Below are 25,793 nucleotides of genomic sequence, written 5' to 3' on the forward strand. Positions count from 1 at the left end.
AACTCCTCCCATCGCTTTTGTGAGTGGAGGAGTGGAGGGAAGGACTGGCTCTGGCGTGAAACCGGGTAGGCCTCCCAATGCAAACTGAGAGGGGTCCCCAACCCTTCTCGACAGAGGCAAGTCCCTGACCCTGTTGCACTCTACACAAGCTTTTTACCTCAAACTGCATATACAGATTTTACATGTTGCCACAGTATTGAAATTGTAGAAACCTGCGCTGTCTGACACATGAGTTATGTCTAGTCGCCAGGGAATCAATCCAACACTAGTTCTTTTTATGTTCAACATTTAATGATTTGCGAAGACAAACTCATAAGAGCATTCGAAATTATTATAAGATTAGGACTTTATCGCAAGCTAAACAGTACTCCTGAAGCAATGCTTAAGATGAAAATGTGCCATTTGTTGAAGGGCAATTACTCAACAAATGTTTAGGGAAATAAAATTAGCTTGTCCTAATTGATCACCTAATAAAATTAGCAAGCTGCCAAAAAGTAGAAACAATGTTCGCCTGCACATCGGTTATTAGAGGACTTACCTTGCGAACATCGATATTTGAGGATGAAGGGCTGGTTTTGCCAAATGTATGACACGAGCAGGGGTGCAAATCGAGCCAAGATCCGCTCAATATACTGCAGAAGAACTTCTTTGCCGGTCTTATGGTCCTTAGGCTCCTGTGGCACCAGATAGAGGCGATACTGTACAACGTCGTCAGCTGAAATGTGCTTCTTGCCCACCTCCATTCTTGAGTTTGCAGAAATAAATTATTAATGATAGCTATAAAAAAAAAATATATATTATTTGCTCTAAATTGGCATTTAAATTATGGCGAGTGTACTTAATTTAATTATAAAAGCCTGCTATAATTCATCACATGTAGAGTGTCATCAAAATGAGTTTGATCCTGTGTGAGTTAGGCAAGTCAAGAATATAAAGCTCTCAATCAGTCCCCAGTTGAGTGCGAGTTGTTTTCCACTCCTGCCTTTACTTTAATTCTGATATATGTTATTTTTTGCATTATAAATTCAGGATAAATGTAACAGAAAGAAAACAACTGGCCTGCTGGAGAAAGCAGGTCTTATGCAGCCAGAGAATTTTTGAAAGTGAATTGGCATTCTCAGGAGTGACTTTGTAGACAAGTGAAAGGGGCACAAAATTCAAGTGCAAGCTAACAGCCAACTTTTAAAAAGTCACTCACTAACGTAATTCTATATATACACACAGCACACCAGCTCTTACTTGTCAAAAAACTAAATATCACTAGCCACCGGCGGGTGAACATTTTGCTCCATGATTCTTTTTATAGCTACACAATAGTATCATACATATGTTTGTAACTAGTCAACTCTCTGCCTGTAGAATACATGACCATAGTTATTTAGCAGGGGGTTCGCCAAGGAATCCGGGCATCCGTTTGTGTCTCATTTCTCCGAGCTGGCAATATTGCCTCATATTACTTATTGTGCATGGTATATCTTTCGAGATGTGTAGCACCCATCACTATATACGTGTCCAATATTCAGCTGCATAGAGCTACTGCATTAGTCTCTCTCCACATTTGAATACATTCTCTTATCAACATGTGTGCACTATACAATGCTATCCGATCTGCCCTCTACGTCACAAGTTGCCATATGTAAATGATATGCTACTTCAGTGTGAGCTCGTTCTTGCAGAGTGTGCTTTTTTGTATCGGGTGCCTTAGCATACCTTTGGGTGTTTCAGTCCCCCTTTCTACAAGTGCATGCAGACAGGTATCGGGGTAGATCTCTGTCTTCGGCTGGGGGCTCCTTCTGGAACAGCCTCCCTGCCACCCTAAAACTTGAGGATAACCATCTCTGGTTCCAGAAGCACCTCAAGACCTTCCTCTTTTCTTCTACCTTCTCTCCCCCTCTCCTTTGCTGATCTGTTCTCTCTTGGCACCGTGCACCTGGGCACCCTCTGTCCTCCTGGCCCAGGTACCTGCTCACCCTGCCACCCGCCCGCACTGCCTCCGGGCCACCCCTTGCACTGGGGTCTGTATCTGTACCCATTCAGCCCCCCCTTTTTTCTTCCTGCACTTAAAAGACCTACTCTGTCTGCTGCCTTAAACTTATCACTTGCCAATTGCTGGCTGCACTACCACTGTTTGTTGCCTTTATTATTTATTTATTAGTATTAATCTGTTCTCCTTTGCTTCGCACTTTCCACTTCTCCCCCCTTCCATGCATTTTTCACCTCCCCCTCTCCCATGCACTTGCGCGCTCTCAATGTCACTGGGCCTAGTAAGATCGTTGTTTTGTTCTCCCCTGTTCCCCTCCCTTGCCTTGTCGCGCTCTGAAACACTTTTGTACGGGCGCAATAGAAATAAAATATCAATATCGGTCTTCCATCCACCCCACTATGTAATGAATCTATAATAAATACATGTAACTGGTAGCAACAGTACCCCGTTTTCATATGTCACGATCAGTGCATTAATCACCATCCTTGAGGATTTTGCCACCAAGACCAGATTCGTAATCAGCCTAGAACATCTAGAAAAAAAGCAGTGCTGTCACTCAAGGATGTCATCTGAGGGTCGCCAGGGGTCACAAATGCGACCCTCGATGTCTCCCTTTCTACCCCTGTGGTCTCTCTAGCTACCCCTTTAAAAATAAAATTATATATTTTCCAAAAGCAAGGCAGCGAAGCCTTTGTTCTGTGGAGCTGCACGCCCATCAATCTCGGATGTCACCAGAATGCGGCTGCAATAGCCAAGAAACATCCAAAGGTTGGGAAAACACCAAAAACTGCCCAACAAAGTTGTGAAAGGTAAAAAAAGAGTTTTTATTGAATCATAGCAGTTTTAAAAAAGGCTTCCCAATGTCAGAGAGGCTGACTGATGCGTTTCACCACACTCCTGTGGCTTGTTCAGAGTAACTCCTCCCTGTAGTGCGAGCCCACTTTTAACACACAAACTTAATTAACAAACAGTTAAGAGGTGACTCAAGCTGGATACTACTATTACAGTCGGCCATTTTGAGAAGGGCTCAAAAAACGTGCATGAGTTTCCATAGTGTTTACAACAAAAAGGTAGTGGATTCAGCCTTCACACTTGTTAATACATGTATTCGATATATATTCTAAACTACAATATTTAGAGCTCCCCCAACAATTCTGGAAACATTTCCCAGGTTGTTCGTGTATTATTATCCACAACAGGTTCCAATTAACATTAGAAAGCAGTGCTATTGATAATCCAAGTTGTTTAATCCATCATTTAAAGTGACAGTGCATAGTGCAAAAGAGAGCGAGCAGCATCATCGTTTCGCTGGATGCATATGCATCCAATTTATAATAAAGTGTGAGCGCCTCAAATAGCAATAATGATCATATACATAATGTAAAAATAAATAATAAAATGCTGATGTAATCTATACAACGGGTCAATAGCAATGACAACAATATTAATTACATGTGGATAAAATGACACGGTCTATTGATAAAGTGGCAATGCATAGTGCAAAACGGAGCAACATAGTCGTATGACTGAATACACATATACCGTCAGGAGAAGAGGTGCTAATGCCCTGTGAGATAATATTAGTCTTGTATAAAAGGCCCAAAGCCCTGTGTTCAAATATTAATACTGTCTGTACAGAAGGCCATAGAAATACCCATTTCATACCATTGGAACAAGAATCAGCATCCTCATAAAGCATGGTTGTAACTACTTTCTCCTTAATGTTCTCAGTACCAAATCTCGAAATATCTGGAGAATATGCTACCCTTCTGGTTTCTTCATCTGCGGCTTCATTCCTGCAAGAGATAAAATCTGTTCACTTAGTGTGAGCTGAGCATTTAACGACCGCTATGGCCACTGGGAGTTGTAGTGCCTTAATAAGCCTGTCCAATAAGGATGCGTGTTGCACTAGAGTGCCGTCAGCACGAAGGTAGCCCCTCCTCTTCCAACGTGCTAACCCTGTATGTACGCTTGACGTCACATAGGCGGAGTCACTGTACACTGTCACTTCCTGCCCTTTGTGTTTCTCGACAATAAGCGCTACCAATTCTGCTGCTTGCGCTGAAAAGGGAGACAGTAGTCTTGCACTTGCTACAACTTCAAATTCTCCATTTAATCTGTGTCTCACTACTTCTGCGCCTCAATGCCGTTCTCAGATAGTCTGATCTGTTTTCGAAGAACCATCAACAAATAGAATTTGCCGTTCCGCCAAAGCATTTTTCTTCACACAGGGTATATCATCATAAAATTAAACATAATTAGCACAGTCATGAACATGATCGCGGTCTGCTATTGGCTCAGCTATAAACGTGGCAGGGTTCACTATTTTACATCTTTCAATCTTAATCGTTGGATTTGAAATCATTACTTGATAAGCTGAATCTCTTTGGGATGTCAATGTACCTTTGGGTTTCTCTAAAATGGCAAACAGAGCATGCTCCACGAAGAGAGGCATAGAGCAGACCATGACAATACTTGTAGACTTCTAAATTGCAAATGCGGCGACTGCCAATGACTGTTTGCAAGGAAATTGTCCTCTCATAACTGGGTCTAAAATCCCACTGTAATAGGCAAAAGGCTTGTACCCCAATGTGGTTCTCTGTGTAAGCACTGCTGTCATGACTGTGCCATTTGTGTGCGAAAACAGATACAATTATTTGGCATAATTGGGAATTCCAAAAACAGGGGCTGTACAAATTGCTTTTTTTTCAGCTCCTCAAACCCTTCCTCCATTTCTTCAGTCCATACTATTTTTACTTAATCCACTTGTGCTTTCTTTAAAGCTTGCAAAAGGGGTCTTGTGTACGAACTGTAATGAAACACCCAGCCTCTCTCATAGTTGCAAAGCCCCAAAAATGGATGCATTTGTTTCACTGTATTTGGCTTTGAAGTTTTCATAATCGCTTCAGCTCTTTCAGGCGTCGCCTTTTTTCCTTCATGTGAAATCAACTGCCCTATGTATAACACCTCTTCTTGGCAGTACTGTAACTTCTCCTTGTCTACCTTTTATCCATTGTCTGCTAGAATAGTCATCAACTGAATAGAATCTTGTCTGCACTCATCTTCCGTGGTGCTACAAATTAAAATGTCATCCACACACTATATCACTGTACTCTTAAGATCAATATTGCCTAAATCCATCTGTAAAACTGTTAAAAATGGAGGGGGACTCACAGTACCCCTGGGGCAAATGAGTATGTTTCAATCGAGTTTGGCGAAACGTAAAGGAAGTCAAGTCTTGTGAGTTTTTGTGAAACGGGATCGAGAAAAAATGCATTTTTCAAATCAGTCATTGTGAAATATCTATCTTCCACCAGGATACTGCACAGTATCGTCGCTGGATTAGGAACTAAAGGAAACTCTGCATCTACAATCTGGTTAATCAGTCCCATATCTTGTATAAATCTCCACGACACACCGCAGTGTTACACGACGATTCCGATGCCAGCAGAATTCCTCGTTTCATCAGTGCTGAAATAGTCTGAAATATACCTCCATAAGCCTCTCGAGACATAGGGTAACGTCTTGCTCAAGGTAAAACTGCTCCTGGCTACAGTTTTATTTTGACTTACCCTATCCCCTTTAATAAACATACATCATAAGGACCTTTGGTCCAAAGGACGGTTGGCACCTTCTCCAAGTCTTCCTGAAAATATACTGGATGCTGCTGCATTATCGCCATTTGCTGTGGGACTTCCCTTTTCTCCATTCTAATCCAGTATGTAATGCTCATAAAGAACACCACTTCGTCATCTGTTTGGACTTCCCTAAACAGGTCGTCATCAGTAATGTTAGTCAGCCCGTACCCTTGCTCGAGAGCTATTACGGTTCTCCATAGTCTACCATCATCATCTACTCCTTTGAGCATTGCCATTTCCCTTTGTACTATAGCTGCTTCTAATTCTATGTGGATAGTTTGTCCCCCTCTTCGTCCATAGGTATCCGTGGTCTAAACAAAAACTTGTCAGATATCCTCACAATATTTCCCACTAAGCCAGGTAGCCATGTCAGTAGAATTCTCACCCCATAAAGAAAAACTTCTGCATCTACTGGAACACCTCGCAGAGCCACTTGCCCTGTGAATGCCAGTATACATTTGCCCATGTTTAAATAGTGTATTCCTAGAGTGGAGCACACAATACCTTTATCAGTGAATGAAATCGTCATGTTAAGTTTTGTCATTAAATCTCTTCCCAAAATGTTAACTGGTATCTGTCGTTAATATAACAAAGGAACAGACATGTAACACTCTCCTATAGAGACTGGTAATTCATCGTAAAAGGAACTCGACTCGTAGCTCCAGAGAACCCTTGAGCATTCATGGCAATTCCCGACATTGGATATTTTTCCTCTCGTATACATGAACAAGTAACTCCAGTGGCTACTAGAAAAGAAAAAGATTTGCTTTGTATCGTCACATCAACCCTTGGTTCCTCTTGGGGGTCGGGTGTCACAGATAATACTGAACACATCAAGTCACCCGGTGAGCTGTCCTATTGTGGGTACAAGCTCATCCCTGTTCCTATTAAAAGATTTCCTCCTACCGCAGTGACACCTCCTATTCTGGGTGTCAGCACTTGTCCTGTGTTTGCATACTGCTGTGTCTGCATGGGGGCCTGTTGCGACTGCCCTTGTGTTGGATTCATTTGCACTCACTCTTGTTGCTTTACCTGCTGCACTCGCGGCACGTGTGTCTCTGATACACTGTGTGATCTTGGGCAAACCCTTCCCTAGTTTGTGTGCTATATTATGGAGGATAAGCTGCCCCCCCCTCTTGAGAATTGGCAATTCTGTATGTTCCCCGGGCTCCCACATTTGCATGCAATGTGCCCTGTCATCCCACAAGTCCAACATAGTAGGGGTGCTCGTTTTACAAGTTCCCCTTGAAAAAATCCTCCCTGGGTACTCCGATTCTCATTTTGCGTGAAACCCACCTTGATTATTTTGGAATCCTCCTCCTCTTCCTCTATAGCCCTTACTTCTGCCTCGTGGCACAAACCCATATCCAACTTCGTCCACTGATTATGTACCCATTGCTTCCTGTATTCCCAATCCTTCTGCACTGGTCAATACCGCCCCTTCTATGGCATATTGTGATCATTTCTAATGAACTAACCTGGCTTCCTCAATTTTCCTAGTCTCACATTTCTTCCTATTTTTCTCTTGCAACAACTGGCAGTGATGCACTATCATCAGCTGTATCTCAGCCCATGGCTTTGCTTCCATTCCCATTTGTTTCTTCATCCGTCTCTGTACTGGCTCAGGCAACTGCTGACATAAAAAGTGGTAAAATAATGCCACCGTTTTTTCTCACGGCTCCCAAGTTTCAATTTGCCATTTCTCTTGAATGTCCTGAATGTAAGCAATAAGGTCTTCATCTTCCTTTATCTTATGTGTCATAATTGCACCCATATTTGATGTGTCAGGATACTGTACACAGAGTTCTCCATACGTCTGCTCTTCAATTATTAAATGGCGCTCTGCATGCACTGTGTTTTGTGCTGTCGCACTCAAATATCCTGCTCTCCTCCATATATCATCAGCTCTCTCCCCAAGAATAGCTGCCCGGATTCCCTTAATGTCCCCAATGGCCAACGTGTTTCTCCTCTCATTTTTTCTAACTCATAGATCGATTTCCCAGTACCCAAAGTCAAACTTGGGAGAGTGAACCTTAAATTATCCTTATCCATCTGCGGCCATGGAATATACTGTGGTCTTGCTCCCCTTTTTCCAATAAGGGAAAATGCATAAAACCCTGAACCCACAGTCGGTTCCCATCATTAATCTATCCACGGCAGGGATGATCGTCCCCGTTCGCCCTCCTTGCCGTTAGTGACCTTAATCTGCTCACATACGGCAGCGATTCTCCCTTCTCACCATCCTCAGGGACGTTCTGGATATGGTATGGGATCTGGTGTCATGTTCTTAGGTTGATCCAGATCCGACCATCTTACTTTTTTTATTCATTTACAGGCTTCCTTTAGAGGCGCACGTGCTCCCTCCTCCTAACCGGAGGATGGACTCCCTTTCCTCGTCTGACATGTCTTGTCCCCAACTAGTGCGACTATCATCCCCTTCACATTTGTCTAAGTTAAGTCTGCTTAAGGACAATGCTCTATGTTTGTAACTGAACGTAATTTCTTCTTCGCTTAACTGAAATGTTAGGGATTGATCCCCTTTCCCTCCATAGTTGCTACCTTCCTTTAATTCTTGATAGACTTTATTGATCCTTTCCCCGATGCTACCCGCATCAAAGTTTTCTTCTTCCAATACTACTATAGATACCCCTGACGTTGCTTCCTTTACCGGAAAGAACTCTTCTGTTCTATCTCATCGTATTGCTGGGCTTGGCCCTACTGGTTCCTTACGAATTACACTAGTATCAAGACCCTGCTGTCTTCTCCCTCGTTCTATTTCTTCATATAATTCTCTTTGCTTTCTCGCCTCCCTTCTAAACTTTCTTCCTCTTGCCTTCATTCTTTCCATTACTCCTTCCCTTCTTTCCTCTTCTTCTCTTCGTCTCTATATTCTTTTGTCCCTTAATGTTTATGATTCCACCTCTTTTCTCTTCCTTTCTCTTCTATCCCTGTCTTCTATTGCTCCCTGTCTATTGTCATATTTTCTTTGTTCTTCTGCCCATTCCTTCTTTTCTCTCTTGCTACTCTTGATACACCTGCTCTCGTTGCTCCCTGTTATTCCTTTTCTGCTCATCATCTTTCAATCTCTTCTCGTTCTTTGTCGCTCCTTTCTTGCTCATCCTTATCTTCTCTTTGCCTAACCTCCTCAATGCCTTTCCCATCGATTTTAAGTAATATCTGTCCTCCCAGCCATTCGGTCTGCACAGGCGCCATCTCGTCAGTATTATCCTTCTCTCCTTTCCATCTCTTAATTTGTCTTTCTATTTCTGTCGATATATTCGAACGCTCACTCTTTTCTTCTTTGTCTTGCATGATCTTACAGATCTCTTATTTTCTCTTATTGTCCTCTGGACTATCATCGTTGCTATAAGCAGGCGGTTCGTATATCTGATTACTATACCCGGTCGCGGCTTTCAACTCCGCTTTGAACTCCTTTAAAAGGCACAACCATATTTCTTACGTACTAGCGCCTTTTTGTTCAGACGAGGCAAGGGGAGCTGAGGGCTCAACACCTTCCTCCTTTCTCTGACTAAGCATTCACTGCTCAGGTGGCGGATCTTCCCTCTCTTCCTGGTACATTTTCCAGAGCTCTAGAATTGCTAATCTTTTCTCTAATTTCTTCCCTGTGTACGCAGTGTGCAAGTATGTGGTCATGTGTTGCAATACCGCGATCCCCCTTGTGGCCACGGCATGAACATCTTATTTGCCGTGCCTTTCACCCATTCCGCACTATACTGTTTGAGCTTGGGCATGTGTTTTGGCATTGTCTTGCATAAGTGCATCAAAGGAGTATCTCCCATAATGACAAGTCTAAATTGGATGTCAATACTTACCAGAATTATAAAACAACCTGTATACCTTGGCGTAAATCACCACTATTTCAGTGTATTTAGTGTTCTTTCTTTGCACCTTAACAAGGAATGATTCAGCTTCTCACGTTTGCCGCCTTCAAGAACATATAACCGGCCTTGGCTGCTTTGACTTTGATACCAGGCCAAACAGCCTCATCACGATCTCAGCTAATTATTGCTGCGACACAGTTCTCTGCTTTTCTTCTCCATGGGTCCTTGCTTACTAAATTTGTGACACCGATGTCCAGCTTCTATTCAATGGTCTGCTCAGCCTGCTGTCTATTCACTACATATAGCCAGCTTCTAAGGTCACTGTACCATTATTGAAGGGCTTGCATTTTCTGCAGTGCGTCACACACGTGCAATCTTCTCTTCACATGTGAAAGTTTACTTGATTCTTTACTTCGTCAGCAGTTTCTTTAAGCTCCATGCATTCTCTTCAGGCAGTCTTCTCAGTGAGTCACGTTCGTCTCTTGTGACGTCACCAGCTCCCTTTTCACTCTTCATATTCCTTCAGGGAGTTCTTCCCTCTGATTGTTGTCTCTTCGGGAATACATTTGATAAGGTTTTCACAAAGGGTACCTTCTTTCAAATATTCTCTGTGGTATGGTCACAACTGCTGGTGTCAAGCATGGCACAATCTCAGGCTCCCAACATACAAGGAGGTAGGGGGGGCGGGATTTCCTGCAGAGGCATGCAGCTGCTCCTCTACAGAAGATTGCTTGCAGATGAAGGCAGCACTCTGCAATGCTGTAGGGGAATGTCAAAAGGGTGAATGATGATGTAGAGGGTAAGGTAAAATGGTAACATAGTGACGAACACCATTCACAGCAATTCAGGATCAGTGAGTGACTGAACAGCTGTTTTTAAAAAGCGGAATGAACACGGTCTGATCGTCCATGTCCAGATGCAGCCAGGACACCATGTGATAGTGGGGCAGCTCTTGGAAAGAGATGCAGTACAGAGGACTAAGTATATTGGATGGTTTGCAACGCAAACATTAGCATTGCCTTGGTGCGCGTTTTGTAAAATGTCTGCGGCCCAATAGAATGGTTTCTCACTTGATATGGAAGCTCATTTGGAATTTTCATTTCACACTTTATTATGTGTGGCCTAAGCCAGCTTATTCTTGCCCCTTCATTTAGCCATATGAGCCGCTCTAAGATATTAAGATAAAAGCACGCCAGAGCCTCTGCAGACAATTCCAAAGCAAATTAATGCATAAGTAATTGGACGTAATGCCCCGAGTGAAGCTGCACTCAAAATCAGCCGAAGTGTAAACCATGCGAGTGCCAGTTACACAGAAAGCCTGTACAAGTTGACAGCCTTGTTTGGGTGTGTTGTAGGGAAGTTGAGGCCTTACAGCGAGAAGACTAATTTACAGTTGGCCTAAAGCAGAGGAAAGATTTGCTTAGTCAGTGAAGGCATGTGGGGGACAGAGCAGAGGGAGGTTGAATGTGCAAGGGTAAACATCTCCCTCATACCAATTCAACTTGGCCTATCTAGGATCGGGTAAGTAACACCATGGCGCTGTGCTGTTTCCTAGTCCTGCACTCTGCTTCCTCATTCAATGAAACAAAAATGCATTCTGGGGTTTTGAATTTGGTTAATGCCAACTGGACTTAATCAGTACCGAATAGGCTGGAAATGAGCACTGTCAGCCTACAACCCACACATATATATATATACACACATATACATATATATATATAATACATTACTCACCGTAATCGTATTTCTGATGCTTGTATCTGCTTAGATTCACATGCTGTGCATAGTCAAGTCATCTAGTGGAAGCAGCAGAGTATTACAGTTGTTTTTGAAACTCGAAAAGGGACGTTGACAGGGCGTGCCAGTAATTATCCATAGTGTGACGTCCACTGTACCCATGATCCCTCACGTGTCGAGGTCCCTAAGATTGTGTTTTTTCTGACATGAGGTAGCATGAGGTGTAGCGTGAGTACAGATATATCCAAGCAGATACTTATCAGACAAGCTCATAAGCATCCATGCGCCTTCTCTCTGAGGGGAGGAAGGGTGGGTTGCATGTGAATCTAAGCAGATACAAGCATCAGAAATATGATTACGGTGAGTAATGTATCCCTTCTGAGGCTTGTGGAATCTGCTTAGATCACATGCTGTGCATAGATTAGCGAGCAGTGGAAGAAGGAGGTGGGACGTGAGAAGGTTCATGAGCGAATAAGTGTCTTAGAACCGCTTGTCCCACTTGTGTATCTGTCTTGGAATGGGTGTCAATGCAGTAGTGCTGAGTGAAAGTATGTATAGAGCTCCATGTAGCTGCTTTGCAAATACTGTCTAAAGGAACATTTGCAATGAAAGCCAGCGTGGCTCCAATACCTCTTATGGAGTGGGCACTGGGCGTAAAAGGCAGTGTCTTATTTGAAAGGGAATAGCACAGTTGGATACATCTGACTATCCACTTTGAGATGGTGTTTTTAGAGATGCAATCTCCTTCTCTGCCTGGCGCTATGGAGACAAACAGCTGATCTGTTTTTCTTAGCGGTCTGGTTTTGTCTACGTAGTAGAGGACCGCCCTTCTCACATCTACTGTGTGGAGCTTTACCTCAGCAGAGCTTTTGGGTTCTTGGAAGAAAGCCGGTAGCTCAATAGACTGGTTAACGTGGAATTTTGAAATGAACGTAGGTGAGAACCTAGGGTGAGTTCGTAAAATCAGTTTGTCCTTATGTATAGTAAAGAAAGGATCCTGCACTGACAGAGCTTGGATTTCACTGACCCTTCTTATGGAAGTGATGGCTACTAAGAAGGCAGTTTTGTAAGTGAAATGTTTGAGACTAGATTTGCGCATAGGCTCAAAGGGGGGGGGGGCCATGAGCTTAGTAAGTACCACATTAAGGTCCCAACCTGGTGGTGGGTTAGAAATTGGAGGGTGGAGTCTCTTTACCCCTTCCATAAATGCCTTGACAACTGGCATTTTCCACCACAACACCCTGTTCTGGGAAGTGGTGTAGGCTGATAAAGCTGCCAGGTGCACTTTAAGTGAGTTGAACACTAACCCTGCATCCAATAGGTGGAGCATATAGGTGACGACATTAGAAGGAGTACAATCAACTGGGTTGATTTGCTTATTCTGGCACCAAATAACGAATCGTTTCCATTTATCATAGTAACAGTGCCTTTTGTTAGGTTTTCTTGATTCTTTCACGATATCCATACATCTCTGGGGTAAATTGAGATGTCCGAACTCTATGACTTCAGGAGCCATGCTGCTAAATTCATTGAGTTGGGCTGAGGATTCACTGTTAGCCCAGAGTAGGTTGTACTGGCACGGGAGTTTGATTGGATCGCACACCCCCAGCTTGCGTAGTTATGGAAACCATGGTTGTCTCGCCCACATAGGAGCAACTAGGATGAGCGTCATTGGTTCCCTGTGGATATTGTTCACCACCTTCCTCACCAGAGGGGTTGGTGGAAAAGCATAAGCAAACATCCCTGACCAATTCATCCATAGGGCGTTCCCCTTGGAGCCTGGTTGGGGGAACCTGGATGCGAAGTCTGGGCATTGACGATTTTCTCTTGTGGCGAATAGGTCTATAGTTGGAAAACCCCACATGGAAAAGAGGTGTTCTACGACCTCTTCGTGTATACGCCACTCGTGTTCTTCTGGCAGGGGGTCTCTGCTCAGCAAGTCTGCTAGAGCGTTGAGTTCCCCTGGAACAAGTTGAGATGCCAGGAACATCTTCCGTCTGAGTGCCCATTTCCAGATTTTCTGTGCAAGTCTGGATAGATTTGGAGAACATGTCCCCACCTGTTTGTTGAAATAAAACATTGCTGTGGTGCTGTCTGTTAGGACCTGCACCAACAAACTTGTTAAATGGGGTTCGAATGCTTCAAGGGCTTTGAACACTGCTAGAAGTTCCAGCACGTTGATGTGGTTCTGCGCCGTGGAGTGAGACCACAGACCCTGAGCTGTGTGGTGCAGGTAGTGTGCTCCCCACCCAGCTAGTGAGGCATCTGTTATGACCACTGCTTGCATCTGTGGATCGTAGAAATGTTTCCCCTTGGCCAGATTCTCTCTCGTCCACCAGCGAAGATTTTGTACCAGTGTTGACGAAACAACCACTAGATCGTCCCACTGACCGCTTGCCTGAGACCATTGTTTCGCCAACCACTCCTGTATGGGAGGCATGCGCAGGCGCGTGTGGGGAACCAGGTAAATGCAAGATGCAATTCATGCCTATTAAACGCATTGCTTTGCGTACCCTTATCTGGCGGCCGGCCTGATAGTGTGGTATTTGCAGTAACAAGTTCTTTACTCTCTCTTCTGAGGGAAAGACTAACCCCTCCTCTGTGTTTAGAACAGCTCCTAAGAACTGTTTGGAGGTGCTGGGCACCAGACTTGATTTTTTTCTCGTTGATCGAGAAGCCCAATTGAAAGAGGAGGTTGATTGTTGTCTGAATGTTTTGTCTGCAAATCAGAGGCGATTCCCCTGTTATGAGCCAGTCGTCCAAGTAAGGGTACACTGGGATTGCCTCCCTGCGCAGGTGCATTGGCACCACCGCCAGTACCTTGGTGAATACCCTTGGAGCCGAGGCTATTCCGAAGGGCAGCACCTTGAATTGGTAGTGCTGGTTCGCTATCTTGAAACGCAAGAAACTTCTGTGCGCTGGAAACATTGGAATATGAAAATAGGCATCTTTCATATCCAGTGTTGCCATGTAATCCCCCTTTTTTAGAAGCGGGATTACTTCTTGTAGCGTGGTCATGCAGAACGTTTGTGGCTTGACATACTTGTCTGCAGGCCTTAAATCTAATACAGGGCGCATTGTTGGATCTTTTTTGGGTACAAGGAAGTAAGTTGAATATATACCCCTGTTTACCTGGTTGGCTGGGACCACTTCTATGGCGTCCTTTAATAGAAGCTCTGTAATTTCCTGTAGAAGAATCTGTTGATGTTCATTCGGAGTGTACCTTTTGTCTCGGGGGATGATCGCAAGGTTTTTGAAGAAGTTCTACACTGTAGCCCCCTGCTACCGTTGACAGCACCCATCTGTCTGAGGTAATACCATCCCATGCGTGCGTGAAGTTGAAAATGTGTCCTCCTACTGGAGATGCATGGGAGGGTACCTGGAGCGGAATGTCACTTGCCCTGAGGTGGCGTGCCACCTCGAGCCTTGCCTCTGCCCTGGGTACCAAAACCTCGTCTTTGTCCTCTTGGGTAGCCCTGAAAGGACTGTCCCTGGTTGGTGTTATAGGAACCCTGGCCCTGGTTGTATCCAGATCCCCTCTGGGAATTCTGTCCACGAAAGCGGTGGAAATTGCCGTTGCCCCTCTGCCCCGTGGGTTTGTTTGTGAGCTGGCCTAAAGACTTGAGTGTTTCATATTCGTCTTTCGCAGTTTTTAGTGCGTCTTCTACCGCCTTGCCAAAGAGCACATCTTTTTCCACTGGCATATTGATTAAGGTGGCCTGTGTTTCCGCCCTGAAGCCCGATTGGCAAAGCCAATCGTGTCTTTTGATGATAGTGCCCTCAGCGATGATTCTACCCGCATTGTCTGCTGCGTCAAAATTTGACTTTAGGAGACAAGTGGACACCGCTCCACCATCTCATGCCACCTGGGCTAATTGGGACTTAAGTGGCTCAGGTGCAGATGAAAGTAATGCTGAGACCTCATACCACTTGTGGCAGTTGTAACTTGCCAGAAGCGTAGCATTCTTTGCTATGCGAGTTTGGTAGGCTGCAGAAGAGGCTACTTTCCTGCTCATTGCGTAAATCTTTTTGCTCTCCTTGTCCGGAGGAGCCTCAGAGGAAGCAAGGGGAGTGCCTGTTCTTTTACATGTGGTGGTAACCACCAGGGAGTCCGGTCTTAACTGGCCTCTTATTTAAAGAGGATCAGAAGGTGCTGGCCTGAAAATATTTTCAACACGTGCGTTAACGGCCCGTGTGAGGTTGGGTGCTTCCAAAGATGGTTGGATTCTGCGTTGTACAGATTTTAATATTGGAATGAATTGGCCCACTGTCTTCTTATCTCCCAACAATTGCTCAGTGAAGTCTCTGTCTTCTACCACCTCCTGGGTATCTATGCGGTAGTGTTCTGCTGCCTTAGTTAGCACTTCGTTGAGTAAGGGTTGGTTATCTATAGGGGAATCTACTACTGGAGGATCCTGGTTAATGGGTGAATCCAGGGAGTAAATGTGGGCTTCCTGGTCTGGGTCCTCATCATCCCCCTCATAGAAATCATCTATTTCGTCATCCAAGAGTTGAGGATCAGATGTGTCAATAAAGGAAACATCGTCCTGTTCTTCTGGATGGACTTCAGGGTCATACAGATCTAAAACTCTGCCCTGAGTTGGGAAGTCAGTACGAACCCTTTTAGCAGGAGGTTGAGACACAGGGGGTCGGGAGCTGGGAAGGGGCTGCGGTGGGTGGGTTGGACTGAAGGCTTATGAACTGTTCAGGATGTTTTTCAAAGAAGTTCCCAATTAAGGAAATCCTACGCATAACCCTGTCTATGTCCTTGGCGGACCAATCTTTCAAGCTTGGAAAGACAATTTCGGGCTCGGAGTCAGGAAGGCCCATGTCTTCATTAGTGGGTGGGATAAGCTTACGCCTAGGGTCTTTAGGTTTCCCCTTGCAGATGCTTTCTGTATGGGAGGTTTTATGTGTTTTGTGGTGTTTGTCCCCACACTGGGTCCCAGATGAGAGCGAGACTGACTTCTTGGGCCCAGACGTCTTACTAGCTGAAGAACGTCGAATTTTGTGTTTGGGGGCCGAGGTTTAGTCTGCGGACGAATGAGCCACAGATGTCGTTTTTCGCGAGGCACCCTTGCCGTCTTTCGACGTTTTACCATCTTTCGATGCCTTAGTTCTGTCATGCGGCGATCTAGATCAAGATTTCCTAGAGGACAGTGATTGAGTTGACGGGGAGCCGAGCGTTGTCAAGTACTCGAAGAATCTTTCGAGTGTCGACTGGGTGTTGTGTCCTTTGTGGTGTGTGTAATTGGAGCACTACCGCCGCCGGGTGTAGTCTCCACAACATGGCCACCGGCCTGTCCTACGGGAGCAGGGGCTTGCGCTTGGGTAGCGTCCGCTACTCCGGTGCTCTCGTCGTCCGAAAGTGCGGCTTCGCTGCCATCGCTGAAGGCTCCTTCCACTTCCATGGCCTCGAGTTGCCTGGCGTGGTGGGCCCAGCGCTTAGTTGAACGGTCTTTCAACGTCTTAGGCTTGAAGAGCCAACATGCTCGACAAGACGTCTCCACGTGATCCATCGGGAGACACAAGTTACACACGAGATGTTGGTCTACTCAGGGGAACTTACAGTTGCACTTAGGGCAAAACTTAAATGGGGTGTTCTCCATAATACTGGGTAAGGGTGATGGCAGCGGGGCGAACAAAGTGTACGAATGGGAGAATATGCATTCTACAAATGGCCTCCTAACAATGCCCCCCCCTCTCTCCCTACTGTCTGGGCACCAAGGCAGCCTTCCAAGGCTGTTCATTGCGTCGCAATGATTTCCGACGGTAGTCTTCTTTCTGATTCTTCGGCGTAGTGTAACGAAGTCGAAGAAAGAATAGAAAGAGAAACCATCTTATTTTAACAAAGTCAATGGCTCATTTGCCAAAAGTAACTCCGCTATACGCGTCCGTCTAGCATGGTGGAAAAAAACAATCTGAGGGACATCGACGCGTGAGGGATCATGGGTACAGTGGACGTCACACTAGGGATAGTTACTGGCATGCCCTGTCGACGTCCCTTTTCGAGTTTCGAAAACAACAACTAATACTCTGCAGTTTCCACTAGATGGCGGGCTATGCACAGCATGTGATCTAAGCAGATTCCACAAGCCTCAGATATATAGATATATATATATATGATAAAAGGAGTATAGACCGTGAGCCTCCCCGAGAGAGGGGAGAAGTTGATTCCACACTGCATCGTCTTCACTAGTGGGGAAAACAAAGATAAGAGGAAAAAAGTAGGAGCTCTGCATAATTAGAGAACTTGGGAAATGTAGTGGTTGTTTAGGTTTGTTTTGTTATTGTACCTTTTATAAGTGCGGAGGATGCCCGGGAGGGGTGTGTGTGTGTTTCTACGCAAGAGGAATAGCTCTAGCGGAAGAATTGAAATAACTGTTTTGTTTTTAAAACGCATATTTTTACTACACTGTCTGACCCCATTGGTATGACCAGAATTAAGGGGACCTAAAAGGTGACAGGGAGGGGAATAGAGGGATAGAGCGGAGTGCATTGGTTTTACCTTAAGTGGGGAACGAGTATACAAGGACACTCCTGATACGACACAGACCAAGTATCAGAATGAACACCGACACTCCATTAGAACACATATTTAAGGCCTTACCCCTTTACTGTGACAAGATCAGGAAATACCACAATCAATCGGTAACTGACACTAAAGGAGAAGGGATGGCTCACTCGTGGCCAGAAGAGGGGTCCTTTGATAGGTGTGCCCTGGACCATATGTCTACGTACCTGACCGCAAAATCTAAGGGGAGACCACTACAGAACAGACAAGAAATATTGGACTTATGGAGAATATTTGAAGAAACAAAAACCCCAGAGAAGGGGTGGGTGACACCAGGCGATGGGACAGTGACTAGCACAGGGGAGGGTGAGAAGGAGGGTGAGAAAATGAAGAAACATTACCCGTTATTAACTCGACCCGCAGAAGGGTATATAAATCCAACCTATGTGTCTGGGGGATGATTATAGCAGACCCAAGCATAGCCCCGCCCCCTCCGTACACTGCACCCCCACCAGTGTCTACCCATACAGGGGTGAGCGCCAGAGATTTAGAGGTGGCATTGGTCACAGAGGTCCCGATGCTGCCCCCCGGGACCACTCCCATACCGCCTGGGGAAGAGTGGAAATCCAGGATTTCTGTTCAGGATTGACAGTGCACCCATAAGAACTGTACATGTAGAACGGGAGAGGTGGTAGCTAGTTTGGGGAACAGAAATGTGGGGTCCGCGAGTCGAGACGAAGAATACTGGAGCGATTTCGATGACACAGGTGAAGGGGCAACGGGAGGGGCCGAGTTAGCACCCTCGACCACATCAAGGATGGAAAGCTTGCGGGATGGAAGGTTAAGGGAATGGTTCAGGAGAATGGCAGTGGCAAAGAAAAAGGGAAGTAGTTTTAAAACTGGGAAAGTTAAAACGAAATTGCAGATGCCCCTAATCCACAAAGGCGCAGGAGGCCCTCATTATGTCCCCTGGGCGCAGATGGATAAGAACAACCTCCTCATGTCCCTGCCTCAACTCACGGCGGGGATGGGAAAATGGATTTACGCTTTTGAAAAACAACTGCATGATTGCCCCTCGCTATAGGAGACATCAAAAGCTTGCTAGTATCTGCAGTGGGAGACCAGGCAGAATTGGTGTGGGTGAAAGTGGGATACCCGGGTGTAAGATTAAGCCACGATTCCCACAATGAGGCGTCATTCAACAATATCAGGGCGTGGGTCTGGGATGCACTGCGGAGCACCTTCCTGGACACCCCCAATTTACAAATTGATCATGCAATGCTAAAGGGGGGATGAAGAAGATGCTGCACAGTACATTCTTCCGGTTCAGGAGATGTGGAAAGCAGAAGCGGGCAGCGCCTGGGTTCAATCAACGTCTTTGTTTTATTTTATTGTGAAGAGGGGGCTCCCTAAGGAAGTACAGAAGGAGCAAAGCAGAAGGTTGGCCTGAAATTCAAAGCATCATAGTCCACCACTGTAAGAGGATCAAAGAGCGTGAAAAGGAAACTATTCAAAGAAGACAGGCAGAAGAAGCAAAACTAGTTCAAAATAAACTAGTGAACGTAGCAGCGGTGTCCGTAGCACCGCACCCAGAACAGATGGGAGAAGAAGGGCGTGCCGCCGTTGCCACATAGGCAAGGATGGGAGCAGTTACGGCAGACAACTGGCAAGGACAGAGGGGAGGAAACCAACACTATACAGCACCCGAGTGGCAAGTAGGGCAGCAGAGAGGACAAGGTGGATTCTGCGAGCAGAGAGGAGGGGGGTATTCGGTGGGCAAGGGCCAAGGGGTGGAGGACAAGGACAATGTTGGTCACGCCGGAGGTGGGGTCACTTCTCCAGAGAATGTCGCAGCAGACAGGGAGGGAACTACAACTATAATCAACAACCTTATGGAAATCCCCAACCCGGGAGCCCACAAGGACCAGCTCAAGGGTCAACCATGATCCCATATGAAATACACCAGGCATATACTCAGTTACCTCCCCAAATCCCTGGGCCGCATCGCCCACCACCACAGCAGCAGGCAATGCAGCAACACCAGACCCGCCCTAACCCTCAGGTCAAGGGAAGCAGACACCCTTTCGCCACTGCACCCAATGGGGCAGCGGCCCCCTATCAGGAAGCAACTCTAGTAGGAGGGAACCCCTTCTCGTTTCCAGGAACAGACACCTATCCTGACTAGGACAGCCCACAGAGAGCACTTGCATGTCCCGTACTATCAATGACATTGCAACCAGAAGAGGAACTACTGGTGGGGGCAGAGACAGGAAATAAGCAATTCATCTTCATGGTGGACTAAGGAGCGGAGAAGTCATGCATAAGGAAAGGTGACTTCATGCTATCAGGAGAAATTCTCGACAAACAGGGATTCTCTGGTGCTGTAGTTACGGTTGCATACACAGAGGATTTAGATGTTAAAATAGGGGGGGAATGTCGTGCAACCGCCCTTCCTCTACTATGAAAGCCCCCCTGTCAACTTACTGGGAAGAGACCTGCTCAGCAAACGAAACATGACAATATCATTTACAGACAGAGGGGTTGTCTGCGCCACCATGTGCTCCCTCCGGCTGATGCTAGTGATGCATGCAGTGGCTAATGAGATGGTGGTGAGAGGGATACCTATGAACCCAGACAAGTTTGTTGTTGGCATTAGGGTTTTTGCCAGAGCATTGCCCCAGATCACCAGGAAAGAGCCTGCTGATTTCATTTTCCGACCTGTAGCACTGCCCGAAGTGGTTGCTGGTACCATCATGTCACTAGACTTAGAAGGGTTGCAGGTGTCTGCCAAGAGAATTGTAGTACTGGGAACAGAGAACCATTGGTGCCAATGGCGCACACTGTTGTGCATTGACCCCAATATACCCCTACAGGAGTTGTTTGAAGATGACAACAATGATGGAGAAATAGTGCTTGCAATTTGTATACCTTGAAACATCATGGTCCACTATCGAAAGGTGCAGAGGCCCCTCATGGCCATTGTTAGTGTGCCACCCCCATTTTGTGAGAGCGATCTGCAGCAGGTTCCATCACACTTATAGACCACAAACCCACATGATGTAGGGATATTAAAGGAAGGGACACCAGTAAGAATAACACTCAAACCAGGTGCACTGCTGCCGAGGGTCCAACAGTATGCACTGTCCAGAGAAGCAGAGGAGGGAATTCAGGAAACATTGAAGGCCCTAGTACAATAAGGGATTATAGGCCCTCCATGTCACCATGCAATACCGCTATCTATCGGATCAAAAAGGCAACAGGGGGTAGTTGGAGGATGATCTAGGACTTGCGCCCCCTTAATGATATTGTACAGAAAGTTTCCTCTTGTTCCTAACCCGGCCTCCATCCTGTGCAGCATCCCCGAAACAGGCCACCCATTTCACTGTGGTGGACCTGAAAAATGTTTTTTTCTCAGTGCCCCTTGACCCAGGATCACAGTATTTTACAGCATTCAACTGGGAGGAAAGCGAACACCATTGCTTGCCCCACAGGTACTGTGAAAGCCCTAGTATCTTCAAGAGAATACTGCATGATGATCTTGATAACATTCAGGTGCCCAGCAGGATCATTCAATACGTAGATGACCTACTGGTCTGCAGTGACAGCGAGCAGGACTGTCGGAGGGACTCCATTGTTTTACTCCAGTTACTGGCACAGAAAGGGTACAAGGTGATTAAGAAAAAACTCCAGTATTATTTAACAGAGGTGCCCTACTTGGGGCAGCTCATCTCCAAAGATGGCAAGAGAATAATACCAGATGGAGCTGCCACGGTGCATGCCACCCATAAACCAACAACCTTGAAAGAGATGGAAAAGTTCTTAGGGCTCTGCAACTATTGCAGGGCCTGGATTCTAAATTATGCAGCATACACCAGGCCACTCCTACAAGGCATCAAGGAGGCACAAAAGGATGGAACTACAAATCAGTGGACAACAGAAATGATAACAGGTTTTAATGACCTAAAGGATGTAATTTTAACAGCTACAGTTCTAGCAAGCCCAGACTACACACTTTACTTTACTTTGATACATTTATACTGCGCAGCCATAGACCCATGGGCGTGAGGGCGCGGACAAGACTGAGAAACATAGAACAAAGAGCTGTCCCGAGATGCAGGAGAGACAGAAAGGACATAGAGGCGAAGGGAGAGCAGAGACTAATTCAATAGCAAGGTCTCGAGTTCTTTTTTGAAGGTGCTCAATGACGATGGATTTCTTAGGTGAGTTGGCAGAGCATTCCAGAGCGTAGGAGCCACAAAGAAGAATGCTCCAGCTTGAACTTTCTTGGTTTTGCATCTCGGCTGGAATAGGAGATTTTGGTTGTTAGATCGTAGATTTGGGAGACAGGGTTTTTCCCTGATGTACTTTTGTAGGCAAGGGGGCATTGTCCCCATGCAACACTTGCAGGCAATAACCCGAAGTCTAAAGGAGATTTGCGCCTCTACGGGAGCCAGTGGAGTGCCCGTCGTGCTTCCGTTATGTGAGAGCTATAGGAAAGTCCTGCTACTACTCTTACAGCTCCATTTTGTACCACTTGAAGTCTACCAATAGTTGCTTTGCTAGCCCCCGCCAGTAGGCTACAGCAGTAATCTAATTTGGAGCCTATTATGGCTCGATCAATTGCCTCTGCGTTCTGTTGGGAGATGTACGGTCTCAAGTGAGCCAGTAGTTTGATGTAATAGAACGCAGATGCCACCGTGCAACCTACGTAGGCCTTCATATTCAGTGATTGATCCAACACCACACCCAAAACTTTCACTTTCTGGAGGGTGGGAATTTGAACGTCCCCCAACTGAAGTGTTTGTATGCAGGGTTATGGTTGGCTAAGATTCCCTCAGAACCCACTACCATGAGTTTGGTTTTTCCCCGATTGAGGGCCAGATTGTTTTGCATCATCCAGTGCTCGATGATGGAAAAGATACGGTTAAGTTCAATTTCATCCAAATCATGATGTCCCGTAAGCGGAAAGACGCATTGTGTGTCGTCAGCATAATTAGAGAAAAGTACCCCCTCTTGTGCCAGATATGCAAAAAAGGGTACCATGAAGATATTGTAGATGCAAGGTGATGAGATGACTCTCTGCGGAACTCCAAAGAGCACCGGTATAGCAGGCGCCATAAGTTCTATACGTAGAACTATACACAGGAGTTCTACCTATTTTCACATTCAAACAGCAGCTTCATGACCTCGGTGCTAACACAGAAAAGCTCCATGGGGCACAAGCCTTTGGCATACTACAGTGGCACGCTCGATTCTGTCATGCAGGGACAGTTCGCTTACAAACACGCCCTTGCTGCTGCAGCCTTCGCCATTGAAAAGAGTTCCACTATCGTGATGGGATGCTCAGTAACGTTGTACGTCGAGCACTCGCTGTTTGCAATACTAGAACGATCAGAATCCACCCTGACTACCCAGAGGGCATCTGCGTATGAAATAATTCTGTCCAGACCCCACATCCATGTGGTGCGATGCAGGACAGTATATCCGGCAACTTTCCTCACAGAGCCATGCACTGTTGAGGACCTGTGACAGCATGACTGTACGACATATGAAGGGGAAATTCCAAAAGCCAAGACAGTGCTTTAGAAGAAGGGGAAGTGAGGGGGTGCTGTTGCACGGCTTGCAAGATGGCCGCTGCTTGAAAGGCTCTGGCAACGGCACCATCATCCTACTGAAAATTCTTCGTTCTGCGGACCTGCTCACTCTCCAAAACCCCGCTAGCACTAACATTAAACTCTGGGGCATCGTTTGAACCTAAAACCACCCTTGGCTATACACCAGAAGAAGAGCAGATCGAGCCATCAACCAGCTACGGCCCCGAAGTGGGTGTTGGAGATGGAGCTGAGGAGGGGCGGCCCCGCTGTGGCTGGAGGAGTTCAGTGCCTGGCGACTACACCCCACGATAACAGCCAGCCGTGCATGCAAAGGTTGGTGCCCTGAGGTGGGGAGCGAGCTCCAAGATGGTCCCTGGACCACCCCCGATTACGCTGCTTGCGCGCCAGTACCTGCGCCACGACACAGGCAGCTCCGGCGTGAATGCGGGCCCCCCTGAAGTCTGATTCAAGGTGTGATCAGCTGGCGCAGCCCGCATCGCAGCCAGTACTCGGCTGGCGGTGCTGCGCTGGCACACTCATTGGGACCCACCCTGCTGATCGTGTCGACTCACCAACCAAGACTCCCACCTACACCACCGCTCCTCTTCATACTGGCACACACCTCTACATTGGACCACGACCAGGGGCGTACCTCCCGGCCGAGACCTGGGTGCAGCCGATGCCGTGTCCCCGGGGGGGATGATTGGAGGCAGCCTGCCCGTTGCGGGAACCGCCGTAAGAGGGTCGTAGTACACCACTTGAACCCTTGGCCCGGAGCAGGCCGGACACACCCCTCACTGCCCGGGTGGAGAGTCCAACACCCATCCTTAGCAACAGAACTGACAGGGGCCGAAAGGAATTCGCTGGGACGACCCTCTGCAACGCATTGTGGACATAACGGGCACTGGCTGGGAAATCCTACCCTGGGCTCTGGCCCCGCTGCCAGCTCCTGTGGGACGTCCTGAAGTGTGGATAGGATCAATTCTCCACACCATCACCGCACGGGAGCCTGCGCAGCACACAAGTTACGCCGCACGGCACTGGGAGCTATTCGTGTGCAGAGCTTCACGACATCAGCCTAGAGCAAAGGAGCAGTAGGTGAGTGGCTATCGCCAAAAGAGCACAGCTGCTGGCACCATACCCCACCCCAGATCCCGCTGTAAGGGGCCCACTCGATATACCCTGCGCCAAGGTGCTCCGAGACTCATCCTCCCACGTCACCGGGCCGGAGCCCCTGATGTCACCCATCGTATTACTGACCCTGGAGTGAGCCCACACGCAGGCTACCACACCCTGAGTGGCATCATGACCGACGGCCGCCGCCGGGCCAGTGGCGTCCTAGGGATACTTCTCGGCGTAACCACACACTGCCAATAGGAGATCCCCTATTCCAAGGGGTCTGCACTGGCTCCCACCTGCTGATCCCCTAGAGCACGGAAACCGGACCTGCATCACACAAGGCGAGAATGTATGGTTCCTTTGGGCGGCCTCACATATAAGCACGACTACTTCATGCTACAAGGCCCCTGTACCTGGAATACCTCTCCGACCTGACTTCCAGACCCCTGATCTTACTGCTAAACAACTCCTTTGCCGCTGTGCTCTGAGGCCTAAAGAAAACTGCCCCCAATGAAGGAGACAACAGCAAGCGTTACACCACACACGCAGAGTACCTTCACTTCCAACGTGCCTGGCTGCATCATAACACCCCAAGGGTTGCTACATAACCCCTCTAATCCAGCAACTCAAAACAGGCGAGGAGACACTTTCAGTAACTTGCGGAGACACTGCATACCTTTCAAGGGCGCCGTTGCTGCCAGCTGAACTATAGGCCCCATCGCTTCTGTCCTCATCAATGGACAGCACCACACGGCTGGTACGGGTGAGAAGGATGCAGTGATGGGAGAGCTGTGAGGGGTGCGGTGCAGGCTTTCCTGGACCACCCTGGTTGCTGCAAGCATTGGAATCATCACACTGCACCGCATAACCATTGTCCTGCGGTTGCAAGCCCAGCGCCCGAATACAGACACCATAGGAAGCTTGCAATCTGACGACCTGCTGTCCAGAGCACTAAATTGGTGCGAGTCAATCATGACAGTCCATGCCTACTGACGTGCTACAGCTTCGTGTGACACGGCTATGCAGCCAGCCCCTGTGGGGCTTGGACGGAGCCACTACTGAGACGAATAGCCCCTTGAGTGTCGCTACCATGGCAAACCCAAAAAAAACAGGCCAGGATGGACCAGTTTGCGCGCCCCGACCAACCGCAGCTACCACCATCATCCTCCCCGGGCCAACCACCGTCTCAAATGGATGTCGCTGCTCTGAACCAAACACTACTGGCCCTGAAGAGCAGCACAGACAATTTAGGAGCTAAGATAGATGCCTTGACCTGAAAAGTTGACATCTCTGCTATACAGATCGACAAATTGTGCAGACGCATGACGGAATCTGAGCAGTGGATAGGGGAAGAAGAAGATAAAA

General features: G+C 46.9%; 1 protein-coding gene across 2 annotated transcripts in view; it reads right to left on the reverse strand.

Annotated features, from left to right (window-relative positions):
* The window catches only part of ECD (ecdysoneless cell cycle regulator), a 1,545,240-nt gene that overhangs the window by 1,420,319 nt on the left and 99,128 nt on the right, over positions 1–25,793 (reverse strand). The window contains exon 2 of one of the 2 annotated variants that reach the window (XM_069610537.1): positions 539–777. In XM_069610537.1, the coding sequence (XP_069466638.1) occupies positions 539–743 (205 nt within the window). In that variant the 5' untranslated portion in view covers positions 744–777. The remainder of the gene's footprint in view (positions 1–538; positions 778–25,793) is intronic. The other variant, XM_069610538.1, reaches the window with a different exon arrangement.

This window comes from Ambystoma mexicanum, chromosome 8, assembly GCF_040938575.1.
Source record: "Ambystoma mexicanum isolate Mex_15411 chromosome 8, UKY_AmexF1_1, whole genome shotgun sequence".
NCBI classification, from domain to species: Eukaryota; Metazoa; Chordata; class Amphibia; order Caudata; family Ambystomatidae; genus Ambystoma; species Ambystoma mexicanum.